A 21,426-nucleotide genomic window follows, 5' to 3' on the forward strand; every position below is an offset into this window, starting at 1 on the left:
GAGAGAAAGCCTTCCCCTGGAGCCCGCACCCTGAATTCAGACTGCTAGTCTACTGTACTGTGAGAGAATAAACTTCTGTTTGTTAAAGCCATCCACTTGTCATATTTCTGTTACAGCAGCACTAGATGACTAAGACAGTGTTCAGTTTGTCAAATCTATTCTTGAGATGGTCTCTAAATTCATGTTGGATATTCTCAAGATTGTACTTTGGCTCTCGTGGCCTTGTTCTAATTTTCTTCAGCTTCAACTTGAACTTTCATGGGAGTAGTTGATGGTCTGTTGCGCAGTCAGCCCCTGGCTTGTTCTGACTAATGATATTAAGCTTTTCTATCATCTCTTTCCACAGACATAGTCAGTTTGGTTCATGTGCGTTCCATCTGGTGAGGTCCATGTGTGTAGTCACTGTTTAATTTGTTGATAGAAGGTATTTGCAGTGAAGTCATTGGTCTTGCAAAATTTTATCATGCGGTCTGCAGCGTCGTTTCTGTCACCAAGGCCATATTTTCCAACTAGCAGTCCTTCTTTATTCCCAACTTTCGCATTCCAATTGCCAGTAATTATCAATGCGTCTTGATTGCATGTTTTATCAATTTCAGACTGCAGAAGTTGGTAAAAATCTTCAATTTCTTCATCTTTGGCCTTAGTGGTTGGTGCGTAAATTTGAATAATAGTCATATTAACTGGTCTTCCTTGTAGACATGGGTATTATCCTATCATTGACAGCATTGTACTTCAGGATGGATCTTGAAGTGTTCTTTTTTGACGATGATTGCAACACCATTCCTCTTAAATTTGTCATTCCTGGCATAGTAGACCATATGATTGTCTGATTCAGAATGGCCAATACTGGTCCATTTCAGCTCACTGATGCCTAGGATATCGATGTTTATGTGTTCCATTTCATTTTTGATGACTCCCAGTTTTCCTAGATTCATCCTTCGTACATTCCACGTTCCAATTACTAATGGATGTTTGCAGCTATTTCTTCTCATTTTGAGTCATGCCACATCAGCAAATTAAGGTCTGAAAAGCTTGACTCCATCCACATCACTAAGTTCAACTCTACCTTGAGGAGGCAGCTCTTCCTCAGTTGTATTTTGAGTGGCATATCTTCTGGCACTGTATCAGACAACGTTTCGATGCAATTCAAACTGACAAACTTGTGGTGGATTCCACAGTATAGATTCTTTATGTCTCTTAACCTGACCTTCTATTCTATTTTTTGTTTTATTTGAGTTTTGTTTTTTTATTGTTGTTGTTTTGTTTTATCTTCTTTTAAGATATTTCTAACATTTGTGGAACAAGGTTGGCAGTAATTAAGTAAAAACTTCTAATGTTTTATGTTTGAGGGTTTTTTCTTTTTCATGAAGTGCCCCTTTATATCACATTTTAAAAATAAGTATTTTATTTTATTTGTAAGTTTGGTTATTAAGATTAATGTTTTATTTTGTTGGATTATTAAACCAAGATTACAGTTAGTTCTTATAAAGTTAGTGTCTTAGTCCTCTAGGGCTGCTCTAACAGGAATACCACAAGTGGATGGCTTTAACAAAGAGAAGTTTATTTTTTCAAAGTCCAGTAGGCTACAAGTCCAAATTCAGGGTGTCAGCTCCAGGAGAAGGCTTTCCTTCTCTGTAGGCTCTGGGAGAAGGTCCTGGTTACGCATCAGTCTTCCTTTGGTCTGGGAGCATCTCAGCACAGGAACCTCACGTCCAAAGGATGCGCTCTGCTCCCGGCACTGCTTTCTTGGTGGTGTGAGGTTCCCATGTGTCTCTGCTCCCTTCTGTCTTTTATATCTCAAAACAGATTGCATTAAGATACTATCTAATCTTGTCAACCTCATCAGTATAACCTCATCACAGTGATAGAATTTACAACACATAAGGAGATGCTGTATATCCTCATCATAGTGATAGATTTTACAACACATAAGGAAATCACATCAGATTATACAATCATACAACACTGGGAATCATGACCCAGCCAAGCTGACAGGTATTTTTGGAGGACACAATCCATGACAGTTAGTGTGGGGTAAGCAGCCTGTAATTCAATAGTTTAATCATAAATATTTGATAAATAATTGTTACTTGAATTATGATATTCTTAACTATCATAATGATAGACATTTGATGTTTCATTTAACTAAACAATAAAAGTGGATAGTGACCAATATATTTGCCAGTTAATTAAATGTTTTTCTGAATACTTGCGTGATCAGTCTTCTGTTTTTTGCAGAGTATTTCTCCAGTTGAATTTATAAGGAGTTAAGGTTATAAATAAGTAGTCCTGGTAGTAAAGTGGTTAAGTGCTCACCTGCTAACCAACAGGCTGACAGTTTGAACCCACCAGCAGGAGAAAAGATGTGGCAGTCTGCTTGTATAAAGATTACAGCCTTGGAAACCCTGTGAGGCAGTTCTGCTCTGTCCTGTAGGCTCACCTCTGTCCTGTAGGCTCACTATGAGTTGGAATCCACTCGATGGCAATGGCTTTTTTTTTTTTCAGGATATAAATTTAAAAATTACTTCAGTAAATTGCCATATTATTAGTATCATTCCCTTTTCATAGTGATGTCTTGTAGCTTTCCCTTTCTGAACATCTGCTAAGGTTCAGAAATAAGGTGAGATAGACCAAGGCAGCAGCCTCTCTTCTTTTTTCCTAGTGATTCACGGTATCCATGAGTAATCACCAGTTGGCTTAGTGTAAATATAGGAAGATGAAATAACAAAAAGATAAGGTGCAAAGAAAGAAAATGAAGAAAGTTGGAAGCACTGATTGAAATACATAAAATATGCCATGTTGAAGCAAAATTGAAAGAGGAAAGTTTTTCTTTTAAATAAAGTTAAGTTGAAATGAGTAATACCTTTTTCAAGAAATATAATCTCTTTTCTAAAAACAAATGATAATAAGTAGAATGGAATCATGCAATTAAAATATGTAAGAGGATAATCTAAATTATTTTTCAAAGAAAACAGAGAACATTTCCAGACATTCCTAGGCCTATAATTTAATTTCCCCTTTTATTTCTACTTTTGTTTATTAAAAATGAGAGGGAAAGGGTATTAATAAATGAATTATCTGTTTACTTTTATATTTCAGTAGCCATCTCTGAGATGCTGTTTTATTTATTTAGCTCTTTTTTCTTTCAGACAAATTAGCTGATTGTTCTCTTATGTTGTTAATGGTGTCTGTTATGTGAGTTTTGTGACTGAGAGACATACAGTCAGCAACCACTGATCATATCTCCCCACTTTCTACCATCTTCCAGGTTGAAATTCTCCCAACTAGTAGGTATTTGACCGGCTAGAAGCTCTTTTGTATAATCTAGGCTTATAAGTAGCTCTGGCCTCTTGGAAGGGCATCACAGTTTCTTGTAATCAGGCACGAATGATACTAACCTGATCCTATAGATCCTATAGATATTGAAACTAACCTAAATTTGGCTGTTAATTCTGAACCAGGAATGGGGTGGAAATTTGGAAATAAGGATGGAGACCATGGTCTGCAGAGTTGATACACTTGACCTTCAGGACTGATCTTGGGATCCCATGACTCTTTCTGTGTATTTTTAGAATAGTTTTAAAATTGATGTGGACGGTATTCCCCATTGAGTTTTTTATGTAATAATTAGATTTTCTTATTTCAAAAATATTTAATGAATTTTAATTCATTTTTCATAAGTATAAGCAATGGATTGTTTTTAAATATAATGTAATGTTAGTATTAAGTTTGAAAATATTTTCTTGTCACTACAGGAAAAATATCAGAAATTTTATTAAAATGTTTTAATTTCTGATGTAGAAGTTATTTTAATTTTTGAGTATTCATTAATGGGGTATTTGGCATTTTTTAACGGGGTCTATTGCTAAGCATTTTTTTAAAAATACATATCTCTTACATAACTTTAGGAATTTATGTGTTCAAGTGTCTAAAATTAGAACAGACTGTGGCTTCTATACCTGACCAGTTTACTTGTTTGCTTAGCTAGGTAAGTCAAACTCCCAAACTTTTTTTTTGTCTATATTTTATTTATTTGTTGTTGCTGAGAATATATAAAGCAAAGCATACACCAATTCAACAGCTTCTACATGTGCAATTTAGTGACATTGATTATATTCTTCAAGTTGTACAACCATTCTCACGCTCCTTTTCTGAGTGGTTCCTCCATCACTGACAAACTCACTGCCAACTAAGCTTCCTGTCTAATCCTTCGAGTTGCTGTTGTCAGTTTGATTGCATGTAGGTAGTTCTTAAAAAAGCATAATGTTCAAGGTGGACCTTTTTTACTAGTTAAGCTAAACTGTTATTCAGTTTTAAGATGACTTCAGGGGATATTTTTGTTTAATGTTTAAAGATTATGCAAGGGCATTAGTTTCAGTACAATCTCAAATTTTTATGTCCAGACTTTAAAGGTATTTTGTTGGAGACAAGTAAAGAAAAACAAATATAAATGCTATGAGACTATTGACTTTAACAACAACCAAAAAAAAGAAAAAAATGTATACAGAGAGACTATATATAATGATATATAGACACTTAAGATACAATGAACAATATATACAGAAGCATATTTCAAAGAAGCAGAGTGTATATATTGCTCAAATGTACTGAATCTAAGTTAATGTATTTTGTACCAGAAAGATAAAAAACAAATAGTGTCATTTTATTAACCATATTACTTTGTGTTTTATTAACCATATTACTTTGTGTTATAAGAAATAGAGATTAAGAAAAACAAAGCACATATACAGATTTGCCCTTGGTTTTTTAGAAGTATTAGTTTGATTTTGAATTTGGTTTCTAGTGCTTTTGCATTTTCTCTCTAGAAATGACCAACTTGTCATAAAAGAGCCATTAAGTCATGGTTGAGCACAGTTTTTCTCTGGAGTGGTGGCATTTGACTGTTAAAATGTTCTGAGACTAGTATTTTTTTTTTTTTTTTTTAATTTATAAATGAACTCAATGTTGGCATCCCTCTTTTGGGGAAGGCTTGGTGCATTGCATGGCCTAACTTGGCTGGTGCTTGCTTTAGTTGTGAATTATAATTAGCTACTGATGGGAATATAAAAAGGATCTGATTTACAAGCTGCCATTTTTGCATCCCAGTATGTGAACCAAATCCAACTACCTCACCCCATGCAACATAGCAAAGCATAAAAATGTGAAAATTATCTCATTTATAGCCAGGACTTTTGCTCAGAGCTGGCAAACCGTGATTATGAGGATGCAAAACAATCTGTTCTGTATGAATTACTTTATTAGTATTATAATAACATTGGCAGGATTGCTCTTCCATGTTCAGTTGTAGAGATTTATACTATTTCATATTTCCTGAGTTTAAACTCAGTTGTATTTTCCTGCTTTGTAAAAATTGCTTATGATATTGAAATAATTATATAAAGGCAGTTTTTTTAAAAATAAGGACTAAAATGACCAATCACACATTTCAATTTAAGTTTTTTCTGTCTTATTTAACAATTGTTAGATAACAACCCCCACCCCAAACCTAATGGCTTAAAACAGCATTAATTGATTATTTCTCATGCTTCTGTTGATCAGCTAGACTCCATCAGATGGTTGTTCAACTCCACATGGTATAGTGGAGGTCACCTATGCAGCCGTATTCATCTTTGAGCTCTGCAAGTGATAGAGTGTCCAAGATGACCTCTCATCCTCAGGGTCTCACTTCATATGGCCTCTCTTCTTTCAGTTTAACCCAAACTTTTTTTACAGTATGGCATGTGGTTTCCAAGAGGACAGCTCCAGTGTACAAGAGCTTATTACAGATCCGCTTGCATCACACATGCTAATATCCCATCACTCAAAGCAAAACAAATGGCCAAGCCCAGAGTCAGAGTGGGAGGGAACTGTACAATTTTTATAGACATGGTTCATTGGGAGCCACAGATGAATAGATTGTGTGAGTTTGGGTTGTAAGGAAGATTAAGAAGCAGTATTATATGAATCAAATAATATATTTATAAATAATTTCAAAATATTATAATTACCAATCTTGTTTGAATTTGATAGGGGGATGCTGTTAGTAGATGAAAGGGGAAGGAAGTAGTACTAAAATTGAAACAGCTGACTTTGTGTTCCATTAGTATTTTTGGAAAGTTAAATCTCCATTAAAGAGTATATTCACTTTCTTTTGACAGAATTGTCCTTAATGTGTGTCATCGAAACTAATAAGCTGTACCTAATAAGCAACTTTGGTGTGGCTTCTATTAAGAGTTTTATTCTCCTATTCTTTTCCCTCTTATCCCTTGCCTACCTACTTCCACTTCCGTTCTCTCTCTCTCTTCTTTCTCTCTTCCCATGTTATCATAATGTCCATGACCTGGAAATGATAATTTTTGGAAGCAAAAATAATTTATATTTGTGATATTTTATATGTTTTGTTTTTCATAAGGTTTTCACTGACCAATTTTTTCAGATGTAGACTGCCAGGTCCTTCTTCCTAGTCTGTCTTAGTCGGGAGGCTCTGCTAAAACCTGTCCACCAAGGGTGACCTTGCTGGTATTTGAAATACTGGTGGCAAAGCTTTCGGTATCACAGCAACATGAAAGCCACCACAGTACAACAAACTGACAGACGTGGTCAAAAGTGGTTGCAGCAGTACATGGACAGGGAACTGCCAGAAATTCAACCCAGATTCAGAAGAGGATTTGGAACAAGGGATATCATTGCTAATGTCAGATGGATATTGGCTGAAAGCAGATAATACCAGAAAGATGTTTACCTGTGTTTTATTGACTGTGCAAAAGCATTCAACTGTGTGGATCATAACAAATCATGGATAACATTGAGAAGATGGGAATTCCTGAACACTTAATTGTGCTCATGCAGAACCTGTGCATAGACCAAGAGGCAGTCGTTCAGAGAGAGCTAAGGGATGCTGCATTGTTCAAAATCAAGAAAGGTGTGCATCAGGGTTGTATCCTCTCACCATACTTATTCAGTCTGTATGCTGAGCAAATAAATCTGAGAAGCTGGACTATATGAAGAAAAATGTGGCATCAGGATGGGTGGAAGACTCATTAACAACCTGCATTATGCAGATGACACAGCCTTATTGCTGAAAGCGAAGAGGACTTGAAGCGCTTCCTAATAAAGATAAAAGACTACAGCCTTCAGTATGGATTACACCTCAATATAATTCAAAAATCCTCACAACCGGACCAGTGGACAACATCATTATAAATGGAGAAAAGATTGAAGTTGTCAAGGATTTCATTTTACTTGGATCCACAATCAACGCCCATAGAAGCAACAGTCAGGAGATCAAAGGACATATTGCTTTGGGCAAATCTGCTGCAAAAGACCTCTTTAAAGTGTTAACAAGCAAAGATGTCACTTTGAGAACTAAGGTGTGCCTGCCCCAAACCTTGGTGTTTTCAATCACCTCATATGCATGCTAAAGCTGGACTGTGTATCAGGAAGATCAAAGAAGAATTGATGCCTTTGAATTATGGTGTTGGCGAAGAATATTGAATATATTCTTGGACTGTCAAGAGGAATGCACAAGTCTGTTTTGGAAGAAATACAGCCATGGTGCTCCTTGAAAGCTAGGTTGGTGAGACTTCGTCTCGTGTACTTTGGACATATTATCAGGAGGGACCAGTCCCTGGAGAAGGGTATTATGCTTGGTAAAGTAGAGGGTCAGCAAAAAAGAGGAAGACCCTCAGCGAGATGGATTGACAAGAATGGGCTCAAATAGAACAACTGTAGGGATGGCGCAGGACCAGGCAGTGTTTTGTTCTGTTGTGCATAGGGTCACTATGAATCGGCACTGACTTGATGGCACCTAACAACAACAATATGTTTTGTAAGTTTTCAAGATTCTTAAACTTTTGGTGAATTTTTGGTGCATTAAATGTCCTATCAGGTAAATTAACTGAGTCACTGGAAATTCTAACATTCCTAATTTGAAGTGAAGTAGAGTTAACAATTTTCTAAAGATTTAGGAACTGAATAGGAAGACAAATGTGGCTGCTATTGGCTCTGCATCTTAGACATTCTCTGGTTGCCTTTACTTCCCCAATATGAGAGCATCATATTTTAAACTGCCTGTACGCAAAATGGTTTTCTCTTTTTGTGAAAATAGGTGTTACTTAGCACTGCTTTTCTTTCTGTGTTCATCATAATCATTTTCCCTCTCTTCTCTTTTTAATATTATTTTACTCTGACAGACAAATTCATAATCTACAAAGTATTTGGGTGGTAGTTTGTTGACAAATATATTTTATGGAGTCCATATAATATTCTGAATGAAAACAAGGTCTTTCGAATCCAACTCTATTTGTCCTTGCATGTCTACTTACTAGCAGTTATGCCTTGGAAATTTCCTTAACCTCTTTAGTGCACATTCATTCGAAAAAGGTAATTCTAAAGTATACTCAAGGTGGTTGTATATATTAAATATTTTTTGCAAAAATTATTTAAATTCTGTTTAACATAGTAAGTGCTGTAATTATATATTATTATATATTTTAATGCCTTGAAATGAAATGAAATATTGTGAAGGTCAAGGTTATGTGTCAGCTTGGCTAGGCTTTTCAGTGGTTTGGCAGATACTATGTAATCATCCTTCGTTTTGTGATCTGATGTGAGCAGACAGTCAACTGAAATGGGAGTTTCCTCAGGAATGTGGTCTGCATCCAATATATATGGATGTTCTGGCAAACCTTGGTCTCTTTCAGTGCTGCATCCTTTGACTTCCAGTTCTTTGGACATGAACCAGCTGCCTGCTGCCTGAACTGCAGATTCAGGAATTCACAAGCTCTTGCAACCCCGTGAGCTAGCAGCCTTCTGCCTGATTTGCCAATTTTGGGCTTGTCATCCCCTGCAACTACGTGAATCAGGAGAAGCCCCCAGCCTGACACCCGACCCACAGATTTGGGACTTGCCAGCTTTCACAACTGCATGAGCTATTTTCTTGATATAAATCTTTCTATATATACTTATATATAGTTCACTCATTCTGCTCTTCTATAGAACCCAACCTCAGACGTTTGGTACAGAGAGTGCTTCTAGAAGAACAACATCATAAGGATGAGTTTTCTGAATTGGATATCAAGTCAGGCTAGTCTTAAAGGCACTGATGACTCTGCCTCCAGTAGTAAAGAGGGCGCTGCTAATCCATGGCATGAGGTGGCAATAGAAATACACAAAATATCACCACCAATGGATCAGATATTTGCGAGAGACAAGGCTCTGGCTGATTGCATATTTGATAGTTTTCTACAATTTTGTCAGAAAGAGAAGTATAAGGAAGCCGATTGGTTGGTCATACTTTCGCTAGATAAAGTGGTAAAAGAAAAGGATGAACTCAGTGCTTCAGAGTTACAGCTCAAGCACCACATACAAGACCTGAAAGTTGCCACTTTTGCTGTAAATGAGAGCCTTATTTCTTGTAGTAATAGAGCTGATATTGCTGAAAACCAAACCCAGAGTCTTATCATAAGAGTGGCCGAGTTACAACGCCAATTGAATTCCCAACTTCGAATAGTGTCTGAAGTTAAAGTGAGGGCATTGATTGGGAAAAAATGTGATCCTGAAGCTTGGGATGGGGACATATGGGCAGATAATCAGGAATTTGGGAACACTGAGCCTCTAAATTCTGTTGAATTACTCCTGTCAACAGAACCAGTCCTCTTAGTCCCATTTGAAGAGATTACTCCTTTTTTTTTCCAGCTAAGCCACCCTCCCCAGTAAAACCATTATCTCTTCTTCCTCCATCTGATAAGATTAACCCAGTGCCTACAGCATTGCCTGGGGAATCACGTGAGACACATGCCTTACAAGACATTGTAGAATGTCCCCAGGACTCATCCCCACCACCCATTTTTGCTTCTAAACCTATAACTAGACTTAAGTCCCAGCGAGCCCCAAGAGGTGAAGTACGAAGTGTGAACCATGAGCAGGTATGCTACACTCCAGAAGAACTGCTTGATTTTTCTAATGTATACAAACAGAAATCTGGAAAATATTTGTGCAAATGGTTATTAAGTGTGTAGGATAATGGTGCAAGGGACATAAAGTCGTATCAGTCTGATATGGGCCCACTAAGCACAGATTCTTCAGTGTTTCAGTTCAAGATGTTAGAAAATAGTTTGATTTGTTCACTGAAGCCAGGATAAAGCACTGGCCTTCTGTAAATCAAGTTGAAATGCCTGATGTGTCTTGGTATACAGTAGAAGGACATATCAAAGGCCTAGGGAAATTGTCATGTTAGAGTGGATTGGACCCACAGACCTACCCTTGGAGTGGCTAGGAGACACACTTTTCCCACAATGGTGAGGAACAAATTTGTGAAGGGAGACCCAGCATACTTGAAGACTGCTGTGATTGCTATTTTATGAAAGTCAGATTAGACAATGGGAACTGCCATAACTGAACTAAGACACCTAATTTACAATGGCTAACACTTGACTGTCAGTTTGTTGTACTGTAGTGGCTTTCGTTTTGCTGTGATGCTGGAAGCTATGCCACCGGTATTTCAAATTAATTTTCTTTAATTACAGGGGCCATGGTCTTATTTGGCCTCTTTGGCCTTACTTGGTCTTATTTGGCCCCTTGATTGTGAAGCTAGTAATTAGAGCTGTAGTGAAATCATATAAGAACATAGAATCAACAGGAAGAGAAGTGTTGATCCTTTGATACCTCGAATGCAGATTACCAAATTTAGAATGTATGTAGCAGAGAGAAGAATAGAATTAGGCGTTGAGTAACTAATGTTTGAAAAGATTTTAGCTTCCTTTTCCCCTTTATAGATTTTATAGTTACAATACTAGAACTTAAAATTTTACTCTAGATAAGAACTGTTATACTGTTTCATAATTTACGAAAATTTATTTATTCATAAACTTGAATTTATCTTTGAGCAAACTTCAGAAAAGAATTTCTGCCAAGGTGTATTATAACTTCATTTCTGAAATGCTTTTCTCATTATCTTCCTTAAAATTTTTCTCTAAAAGTATCTTAGTGATGATTGTAATTAGGCTGATTGTGTGCACCCGTATGTGTAGCTTATGGCAATAAGAGAACAATACCATAGTTAGAACGTGGTACAATATGTTTCCACATGCAGCCACAGTGCTTTCAATGCTGGCTCTGCAGTCAGTCACGTGCTAACAGCTGTGAGGAACACAGCTTTGTGTAATTCCTTTGGTGTAAAAAGGAAATGACAATTATTTATAGGGAATAATTAATGCAACTTTTTAATAAAAGTAAACACAATTTTCAACCCTTGACAACTGTTAAAAAGGAAAAAAAGGATGAATATGAAGGATATTTTTGACTGACAGAAAAGGCTTGAAGAGAAATAGATGATGTTTGTGACTGTGTAAGACACTGTCTTCCAGAATGTATAGACATATAATTAACTCTGAGAGTAATGAAGAGTTAAAATTTTAAAAGGAAACAACCCCATTCTCAGTGTAATGGTAAACATGTAGAAAGTTCCTGTAAATACTGTATTATATGTTGTCGCTATTGTTAGGTGCCGTCAAGTTGATTCCGACTCATAGCGACCCTATGTACAAAAGAATGAAACACTGCCCAGTCCTGTGCCATCCTCACAATCGTTGTTATGCTTGAGCCCATTGTTGTAGCCACTGTGTCAGTCCATCTCATTGAAGGTCTTCCTCTTTTTTTGCTGACCCTCCACTTTACCAAGCATTATGCCCTTCTCCAGGGACTGATCCCTCCTGATAACGTGTCCAAAATATGTGAGACAAAGTCTTGTCATCCTCCCTTCTAAGGAGCATTCTGGCTGTACTTCTTTCAAGACAGATGTATTCATTCTTTTGGCAGTCCATAGCATATTCAATATTCTTCGCCAACACCACAACTCAAAGGCGTCAGTTCTTCTTCATTCTTCCTTATTCATTGTCCAGCTTTCGCATGCATTTTATTACAGTTTTGTTAGTAAGTAGAAATTGTGACAATTTCATATAGTTCTGATTTTTTTTTAACTTCGTTATTTTAAGAAAAAAAAACATGAACAAAAGAAAAGAGTGGAAGGAAAGTAGGGAGGGATATAAGGATGGAAGGAGTAAAGGGAGAAAGAAAAAATGTGTATATATTTATTCCAAGTGAGGATGATGCTGACTTCTTTCTGCTATCAGTATCATCATTCATTCAGATTTAACTCACATGGTCAAACAGTTAGAAATACTAGAGATTATTTTGGAATTGTGTATTGCAAAAGGAATGAACCTGACCAAATGGTTTGTCTTTAACCATTGTCATGTGCTTGTTGACTAATGTTTTTGTGACACTGGTTTTGACCAAAAGCCATATCATATGTTTGATCATTACACATGCATTTAAGTAACTGTTGATTTGTTCAAAAAATAATTCATTTCCAAATGGTGATTGTTTACAAGTATTAATAAGCTAATGGTAATTGTATTAAGATAATTTTATTCCAGATATAACCACAAATTAGTATTTCTTCTCCAGCTTTACCTGAAATATCCTTCTTTGTTCAGCTTTTCCACCCTTTCATCTGAACACCTGAGATCACACCTCCAATTGAAACTTTTATCTTGACTCAATGGAAGAGAGAAATGTTGAATTTTCTCCTGCTCACATTGTGATTTTTACATTTTAACATTGATAGCATAGGCACCCGTCTTATTTTCGCAGGATAATTGTGAATACTTGGTACATTTTGAATTATCTAATAAATTTGGCAAAGAAAAATAAGGTAGCATTATTTAAGTAGTCCTGTCGTTACTTGAACTCAAACACAGATCGTGTTACAGGTGGTCAGTGTGTTTATCTGTGAGACTGTGTCTTTCCAGAAAGCCTGAGCAGTGCGTTAGTAGCCATGACCTGGCTTTCTTTACTGTACTGAATGACCATGAGTAGAAAATACCTCATCAAGCCAAACTTTTGATAATGTTTGTCAGTATTACCTTAAACAATAGTGGCAGGCGTCTCTGACACAGGCAGATTGAACAATGCCATTCACACATTTAAAGTTACAGGACAATTGCTTGTGCATTAATCATTTTATTTTAGACATATACAGGTATAACGAGCTTTGTTGAAAATTTCTGTACCCTGAAAGAGTGCACAGCACCTGGTATAGTTGTTGCTCAAACACTATTTTATGAAAATACTATGTCAGTTCTTTTTGAGGTATGCCAAGACTTACAAGATATAGTTCCTATTTGGTAATATTGATGAGAAGAAAACTTTATATACTGAAGAAATGAGCAGTGTTAGATTAAATTAGCAAAAGTGAATACGCTAAGTCAGTGGATTCAAGGGTAACAATATGAGAAAAATAAAACTAGGAAGGGGAGACTGCAGAGTGTTTATGTTTCATGCACTCAAAAGCCAAGTGGACTAGAGGGTCTAAAGACTGAATTGCATGGTCTCACAGTTGCCTACATTAAGGGAACCCCTCCTTGTGTTGATGATAATAGAAAATTTACATTTTACTGATAAAAAAAACTGTAACCATTGCCATCGAATTGATTCCGACTCATAGCGACCCTGTAAGACTGAGTAGAACTGCCCCATAGGGTTTCCAAGGAGTGGCTGGTGGATTCCAACTGCTGATGTTTTGGTTAGCAGCCAAGCTCTTAACCACTGTGCCACCAGGGCTCCATTTTACCAATGATAGTCTATAATGGGGATAAAGCAAAAGTCTCGCTTTCTCCACCTTGGAGAAGTTTTTGGAGAGCAGTTTGGAAAGGGTTTTTACAGTGGGCCAAGGATGAGATCTGAAGTGGATGGAACTAGATTGTAAAGAAAGGAGATTATATTAAGTTTATGAGCTTGAAAATCTTATGGGCACCGCATACTCCCTCCATAGATGGTTGTAGTTTGTGTGGTAGCCTAAATGTCCTTTTGAATCCACATTTTCTACTTGGTGGCGATCACTGCATGGGAAACATACCAAGGACAGGTAGTAGTAGAGATCATTCTCTGTTTGTGATGACTTTATGCAAGCAGTTGTGCCCTGTGACTTTGTTGCTTTCCTTGTCCTCTGCTATACCCAGTGAAGGTCACGGCACCCCAGGTGATTTGGGTAATTAGAAAAGAAGAACATCAGTCTCTGTTCTGGAAAAGTTTACCATCTTTGGGAACGGGATGTGGGGTGGGGGGGGTGCTTATGTAAAAATAAATAGCAAACAAAGCAATATGTAAGTATTACATCATGATTTAGTTTAGAGTAGACAATGAGTATTTTAAATTTAAAAGAGAGAAACATTGTTTCTGGCTGAAGTTATCGGTGAAATTCTAGCTCCTTGGAAAATTTAAAGTTGTATTAATTTGAAGAACTAGTGGATTTTTTAATTAAAAGTGCTAGCTGTATATTTTTGGCTAGTGACTTGGTAAATGGATTTGGCATCTTAAGCAAAGAAATAGCATAATAAAAACTGCAGTTTGACAGATTGGTCAGGGAGAGGTATGTAGGAATGTCTGGAAAAAAGGGAGAGCAGAGGCAGGGAGATCAATTAGTAGACCTTAAAGTGATCCCTCTTGCTGCCTATTACAGTGATCAAGGCATGAATTGGTGAGGACCTGGACTAGAGTGATAGCAGATGGAATGGCAAGGAAGAGACTCATAGGGGAGGAATTGCTAGAACTTGATAACATTGAATATGTGGATTTTATTTAGTGTTTACTCTTGGTTATGCGCTTGGCTGCTAACCGAAAAGTTGGTGGTTCAAACACAGCCAGCCGCTCTGTGGGAGAAAGACCTGGCAATCTGCTTCCATAAAGACTACAGCCAAGAAACCTTAAAAGGGGGTTCTACTCTGTCACATGGGGTCTCTATGAGTCAGAATCTACTTGACAGCACCTAATAACAGCAACTGCTTAGCAATATGTGGATTATTTTATTTGTATTGTCTCATTCAGTGTTCACAACAGTTGTATAAAATGTAGGTACTATTATCATTAAGATCATACAGTTAATAATTATCAGACCCAGTAGCCAAGCCTTGAGTCTGTCTGAACCCAAGCCTTGTTGTAAAGAACACTGATTTATCAGAGGCTAAAATAAAGAGTGATGCTAATGTTTCTAGTAGGAGTCCTGATGCCTGTTAGGAGTGTTAAGAGTCTGGCTCAGTGTTGATGATTGGTATACATACAACACAGACCTTCTCTGTTTTTTTTCTTTAGTGCGGCTTCATGACAGCATATCAGAAGAGGGCTTCCATTACTTGGTGTTTGATTTGTAAGTACACACTTTGTATTCATTTATTTTGGTAATCTATTTTAAGACCATTTTTAATTAAACATGATTTTTCTCATTGTACAGTCCAAATTAATGACCATAATAGTATTTTTTAATTTTAGTTATATTCATCTCTAATTCTTTTTGAAAAGAGATGGCTGCTCAACAGTGTTTATTTAAAATTTAAATTAATTGTTATACGTGAAACAGGTTTTAAGTCTGTTTCCTTTTGGATTATGAATTGTATATCATAAGTAGCTATCAGTTTAACCTTAGGGTAAAAAAAATGTCTGACAAGCAAAATTTTCTGTTGGAATTTTTTTGAGCTGTGTGTGGTTTGTTATCTTACATAAAAAGAACCCAAGGAAAGGTGGATCAAGGGTTGCTTAATTCGAGGGTTCAGCAACATCATCAAGCTCCCATTCTTTACTCCAGTTCTTTGGCTTTGTCCTTAGACTGGCACGGTTCAGGATGTTGCATGCAGATATGGAAATGTCCAGTGAAAGACATTGTCTCTTGTTCTTAAAAATGAAAAACTTACCCGGTTCACCCCCTATTTAATGTCATTGACCAGGACTGGGTTTACGTGCCCACCTGTTACCACTCACTAGCAACAGGAATGGGATTAACAAGATTGATCTAGACTACTCAGGATTTACAAACTTTGGTTCTATCAACAAGGATGAAAGGAAAATAATGGTTCCTGGGTAGCCAACCCACAGTGCCTACTTTGGATAGCAAGGATATGAGACAGGCTACACATATTGCTAGTAGGAATTTAATCAATACACACTTTCTGGAAATCAGTTTGATGCTACATATCAAGAAACTCAAAAGCGTCCATACTCTTTGACATAGTATACTTCTAGGAGCAAAATCCATGGAAAGTCTACCCTTCATGCAGATAAAGCTTTATGCCGGAAGATGTTTGTTGCAGTATCCTTTTTAATGGAAAAAAGAAGAGAAAAACAAGGGTACAGTAATAGGGAAACAGTTGTGTAAGGACAGTATGTTCATATAATGGACTACTCTTCCAGCATTTTATAGTGATGTTTACAAAGGAGTTTTTGAGAGGGATAAGTAAGAAAAATGTATCACTTCACAGAATATGAGTATGGTGGTACTAGATTTGGTTAATACAGCTGTTCAGTGATGTCTTTTAAAAACCACCTTCTTTTCATCTTTCTGTCTGCTCTTTGCAACATGTGAGCTTATCCTCATATACAGGCTCCCTTTATGGTCACAAGTTGGCTGCCTCAGTTTCATATATCACATTGACTTCCAAAGGCAGAAAAAAGAGAATGTTAATTCATTGTATATATCTTTATCTATGAGAAAACCTTTCCCAGCAGCCCCTCAGAAAATATCTGCTAAAGGATCCTTCTTTAGAATTGCTTCTCATGCCCATGTCTGAACCAGGTATTGGCAAAGGGAATGGAATTACAACAATTGGCATAAGCCCATCATAATTCTGTCAATAGGTCTGGGTAGGGAACTGGTCTCCCCTGCATCACATGAATGCCAACGAAGAACTAAATCATAGTTCTGCTATCAAGAAAGTACGGGAGTCTTGCCTGTTGGTTGGGTTAGCATGCCAAGCATGCCTGCCACATTGGTGTTCCATGCATATGCTGTAGAAAGAGACAATAGCTTTGCTTATGAGCAGTTCTTCTGTGCAGGCTTCTCTGCACAGACACAGTCCATCCATGGCTTGCTCATGTGGGTGTAGTTTGACATGACTCCATGCTGTGCTAGTAGTCCTTCCCCTTCAGTCCTCTCTTAGAGCTCATATTTTTACTTTCTATGTTGCTATGTTCTTGATGTCCGAGGATTCTTTTTTTGTCATTTCCTTTCTGTTTGAAGAACTTCCTTTAGCCATTCTTTCAGGGTTGGTCTGTTGGCAATAAATTCTTAGTTTTCCTTTTTTGAGAATGTCTTGATTTCCCTTTCATTCCTGAAAGATATTTTTGCTGGACATAGGATTGACTAACAGTCATTTTCTTTGAATGTCATGCCACTTCCTTGGTGTTCTATAAGAAATCTGCTGTCATTCTAATTGTTTTTCTCCTGTAGTCAATATATTATTTCTCTCAGACTGCTTAAAAAAAGATTCCCCTTGTCTTTAGTTTGACTACGATGTATCTTAGCCTAGATTTCTTAGGATTTATCCTATTTAAGGTTCACTTAGCCCCTTGAATCTGTAAAGTTATGTCTCCTACCAAATTTGAGAAATTTTTAGCCTTATTTCTTTGCATACCTTTTTGCCTCACCATCTTTCTCCTCTCCTTCTGAAACACTCATGACACATGTATTAGACATATTATTACCCCATGGATCCCTGAGGCTCTGTTTTCTTTTTCTTTTTTTTTTGTTTGGTTTTTTTTGTCTATTTTGTTGTTGTACTGATTGGGTAACTTCTGTTGTTCTATCTTCAAGTTCATTGATTCTTTCCTCTATTTTCCTCCATTCTGCTGTTGAGCTCATCAATTAATTTTTTTGTTTTCTATTATATTCTTCAGTTCTACCAGTTCATTTGGATCTTCTTTATATCTGCTTTTCCTTTTCTGAGACTTACTGTTTTTTGTTTGTTTCAAGTGTACTTGTAATTGCTCATTGAAGAATTTTATTATGGTTGCTTACAAATCCTTGTCAGATAATTCCAACAGTTTTGTCATCTGGTTGTTGATGTCTATTGATTGTCCTCGCTCATTCAAATCAAGATTTTCCTGGTTCTTGGTATGATGGGTGATTTTACATTGTAGCCTAGATTTTGCATATTATTTATGAGACTCTATATTTTATTTAAATCTCCTGTTTTAGCAAGATTTTCTGAAACTATACCAGTGAGGGTAAAACGTTATTACCTCATTACTGCCAGGTAGGCGTAAAAGCCCCAAGTTTCTCATTTAGCCTCCACTGACACCCTGGGGGATGTGCCTCCTTACTTCTGGGCAGGATGGGATTACAGGCTTTCCATTTGGCCTTTTCTGACACCACCCTGCCACGTGTTGGCGCACCCTGTTATAGCTGGTATAGCATAGAGGTCTAAGCTCCCCACTTGGCCTTCATTGACAGGGATGGAGTTGGGGCACGGTGTTTTCCATGGTGTTTGACTAGAGTAGGACAGTTATTGTCTGAATTTTTTGTGTCCTGTTACTCTGCTCCTTTGCTGGTTGTTTGGCTAGAGAGAGCTGGCTTTTCTTAAGGCTTTTTTTTGTCTGAGCCTGTTGGTGTTTCCGGGTTGCCAGCTTTCCCATACCTAGTCCAGCAAAAAAATAAACACAATGGAGAATTCACTTCCATGTCATTCCTAGCTCATCTGCTGCCTTCTCTCTACCTTTCAGAGTCTTCTTATGTTTGTTTTATATGTAATGTCCAGGGAGTTTTGCTGAAATTAGCAAGAGAAGTGAGGAAAAATGCATCTATTCTCTTTTATCCAGAACTAGATCAGTTGTTATTTCTCAATAGATATAATTTGTCAAAGCTCTTTTTCTATGTAAATCAAAGGTATGGTATTATAAACTGAGATATGTGCTTCATATTGTGATGCATACTTGAATGGAAAAAATTTTGTTAATGCTCTTTACCTTAGTACCATTGTTCAGAATTGGATCTGATCACGGTTCCAAGAAGCACTTCCGTGTTAAATTAAATGTAAAAGGAAGGCACCTTTCCTTCCCATGATATGCCACTTTCCCACAATGATCAAGTTATTTATCACATAGTTTAGAATAAAGTTCATTTTTTCATGCATCTTTTTTTTTAGTTCAGCAGTTTATAATTAGTGAAAAACATGAGAACATAGTAACCTGAAAACAAAATAAGATTTTCAAATACAGTAGACCACACCGGTAGCAATGATATTTATTCATGTTATTAATGTCTCTGAAACCAAAGTGAAGAGACTCCTGAGGGTGAAAGTTTACGTGCTAGCCATAGTAATTTGAAATATGCTGACTTACGTTACTTCCTGAGTCAAGCAGTTGAACCTCTGCTTTTAGAATGAAGAGCTCAGACTCATTGCAACTATTCTTCCCTGCTTCAAGTTTAAGAGAAGCTTTATCAGCAGTTCTCATCCAATAAATGAGATCAATAAACTAGTTAAACACAATCCAATACAGTACGCAGCTCTAGAGACAATCAGAAAACAGTGGTTAAAACTGTAGATAATGAAAAAGAGATCATAACAGATATAGATGGATATTTCCTCAAAATTACCTAATTGTTTTAGTGGTCGTCTACGCAGAGGAAAGTAAGTAGTTTTAGAAAAATGCGTATTTTAAATATAGTTTTAAAAAGAATGGCTTTAAGATATCAATGAAATACTCATATGGGAAAATTGGAAGAGACTTAGCCAATCAGCTGCAATATAAAATAACTATTAAGTTCCTAAAGAAGGAATGTTCCTTGTGTTTGTCCTTTTGATGATGGTTTTGGCAATGTGGTGCTTGTGCATACTTTCTGTGGAATGTCAGCAATTCAGAATCTAATGGGAAGTTCTGTTTTTATAGGTGTATTGAGTCTTCTTCTAATGGAATACTTTTCCTTTTCTAAAAAAGCAAAGTAGAATAAGCCATGAATTCTATGAAAAATTACAGTCTTTTCTTGCCATTTAAAATTTTTTTTTTTTTAATTCAAATTTTTCTATAAACCATTTCTAAGCACAAACCATTAGTGGTCATTTTTACAAATAGATTCAAGAATCAGTAGGAAAGGCCTGCAAAAAGCAAAAACACTTTTGCAGCAAATAATGAAGGGCCCCAATTTTTTAGTATCATCCTTCATCAGGTTTTGTGCCTAGCAGGATTTTCAGGGACACCCCAGCAACTCTGGGAAGCAAGAGGGGCTATATTTATAGAGATGTAGGTTTATCTGAAATCCAAGAGAACACAGGAAAGTGAAAACATGAATCTAGAATCTAGTCTCCAAGGTAGGCACCTGTAGGCAGAGACCTTGGCCTTAAGCAGGTAAGACAGATCCAGTCCATTTCTAGGACTGATGTGAAATAAGGCCTTGACACAAGGGCAGTCATCTAAAGGTAAGTGACATATATGTTTCAGGAATTGTGTATCAGAGAAGATCTGCATCATGTGCATGCTGGGTAAATACATTTAACAAAGTACAGAAATTTCACAGTTCTCCCTAAGCTATGGAAAAATATATATATGTATGTATGAATAACATTTGGGTTGAATTTTTGTAATCTCACTAGGGAACTAAAGCAGAGAGATTAGATTAAGATTTATTGGAGAGAGTGCTGACTGAGAGTGAAAAGATTTAAGTTTCAGCCTCAAAGCTTTATTGTTGTTAGGTGCCCAGGAGTTGATTCTGACTCATAGTGACCCTATATGATAGAACAGAACTGCCCTATAGGGTTTCCTAGGCTGTAATCTTTACGAGAGCAGTTTCCCAGGTCTTTTCTCTCACAGGGTTACTGGTGGGTTAGAACCACTGACCTTTTAGTTAGCAGCCAAGCTTAACCATTGCACCACCAGGGCTCCTTGTCTCAAAACTACTCAGGGATAATATTTAGCATTATCTTTTCTCTAAGCCTCATTTTCTTTGTATAGAATGAGGCTGGAGGACTAAGGGAAAAATTTGTTAGACATCTATCAAGTCCTTTTCTCTTTTATGAGGTCAGGATACTGTTCTCATCAACTTGAGATTTCCTGTAGAATTAATGGGACTCCTGATGTTATTTTTAAATATTAAAAAATATCTTAAGAGTCTAAACTATTAGAGAAAAATGCTATTATTCAATATTTAAAAAAAACTTTTTTTCCTAGCCAAAGGACATCTTGGTAAGTGGAGTATTTCTTTTTTCTGTATTTTGAAATGTTTGTGTTTTGGTCTCTAGGTAAGAAATTCTATTCATCAGATATATAATGTGTGCCCACTAAGTGGAAAACACTGTGCTCAGCCCTTTAGGAAAAAGACAGTGTTTTCCAACATTTTAAAATAAATGTCCCATTTTGATAAATTCAGAAAGAAACCCTCTGAGAGAATCTGATGTACTGCTTTCCCCTGCCCCATTTTATCATATTTCTACTGGCCAGAGAGCCTGTCACCTTATGTAATCTATAGTTATTATTAGGAAAACGTATATTTTTCCTTTTCCCATATTTGAAATTATATCATAATATTAAAAATACTTTTTCAAACTACACATCTTGGACTACTTTTGTTGGTAATACCAGGAACAAAGGATTAGTCAGATACCA

General features: G+C 36.6%; 1 protein-coding gene across 5 annotated transcripts in view; it reads left to right on the forward strand.

Annotated features, from left to right (window-relative positions):
* Positions 1-21,426, forward strand: part of CAMK2D (calcium/calmodulin dependent protein kinase II delta) — a 376,805-nt gene that overhangs the window by 195,739 nt on the left and 159,640 nt on the right. For all 5 annotated transcript variants that reach the window (XM_012558245.2, XM_023740191.1, XM_004385901.2 and 2 more), the window contains exon 4: positions 15,151-15,205. In XM_012558245.2, coding sequence (XP_012413699.1) covers positions 15,151-15,205 — 55 coding nt within the window. The remainder of the gene's footprint in view (positions 1-15,150; positions 15,206-21,426) is intronic.

Source organism: Trichechus manatus, unplaced genomic scaffold, assembly GCF_000243295.1.
Source record: "Trichechus manatus latirostris isolate Lorelei unplaced genomic scaffold, TriManLat1.0 scaffold00150, whole genome shotgun sequence".
NCBI lineage: Eukaryota > Metazoa > Chordata > Mammalia > Sirenia > Trichechidae > Trichechus > Trichechus manatus.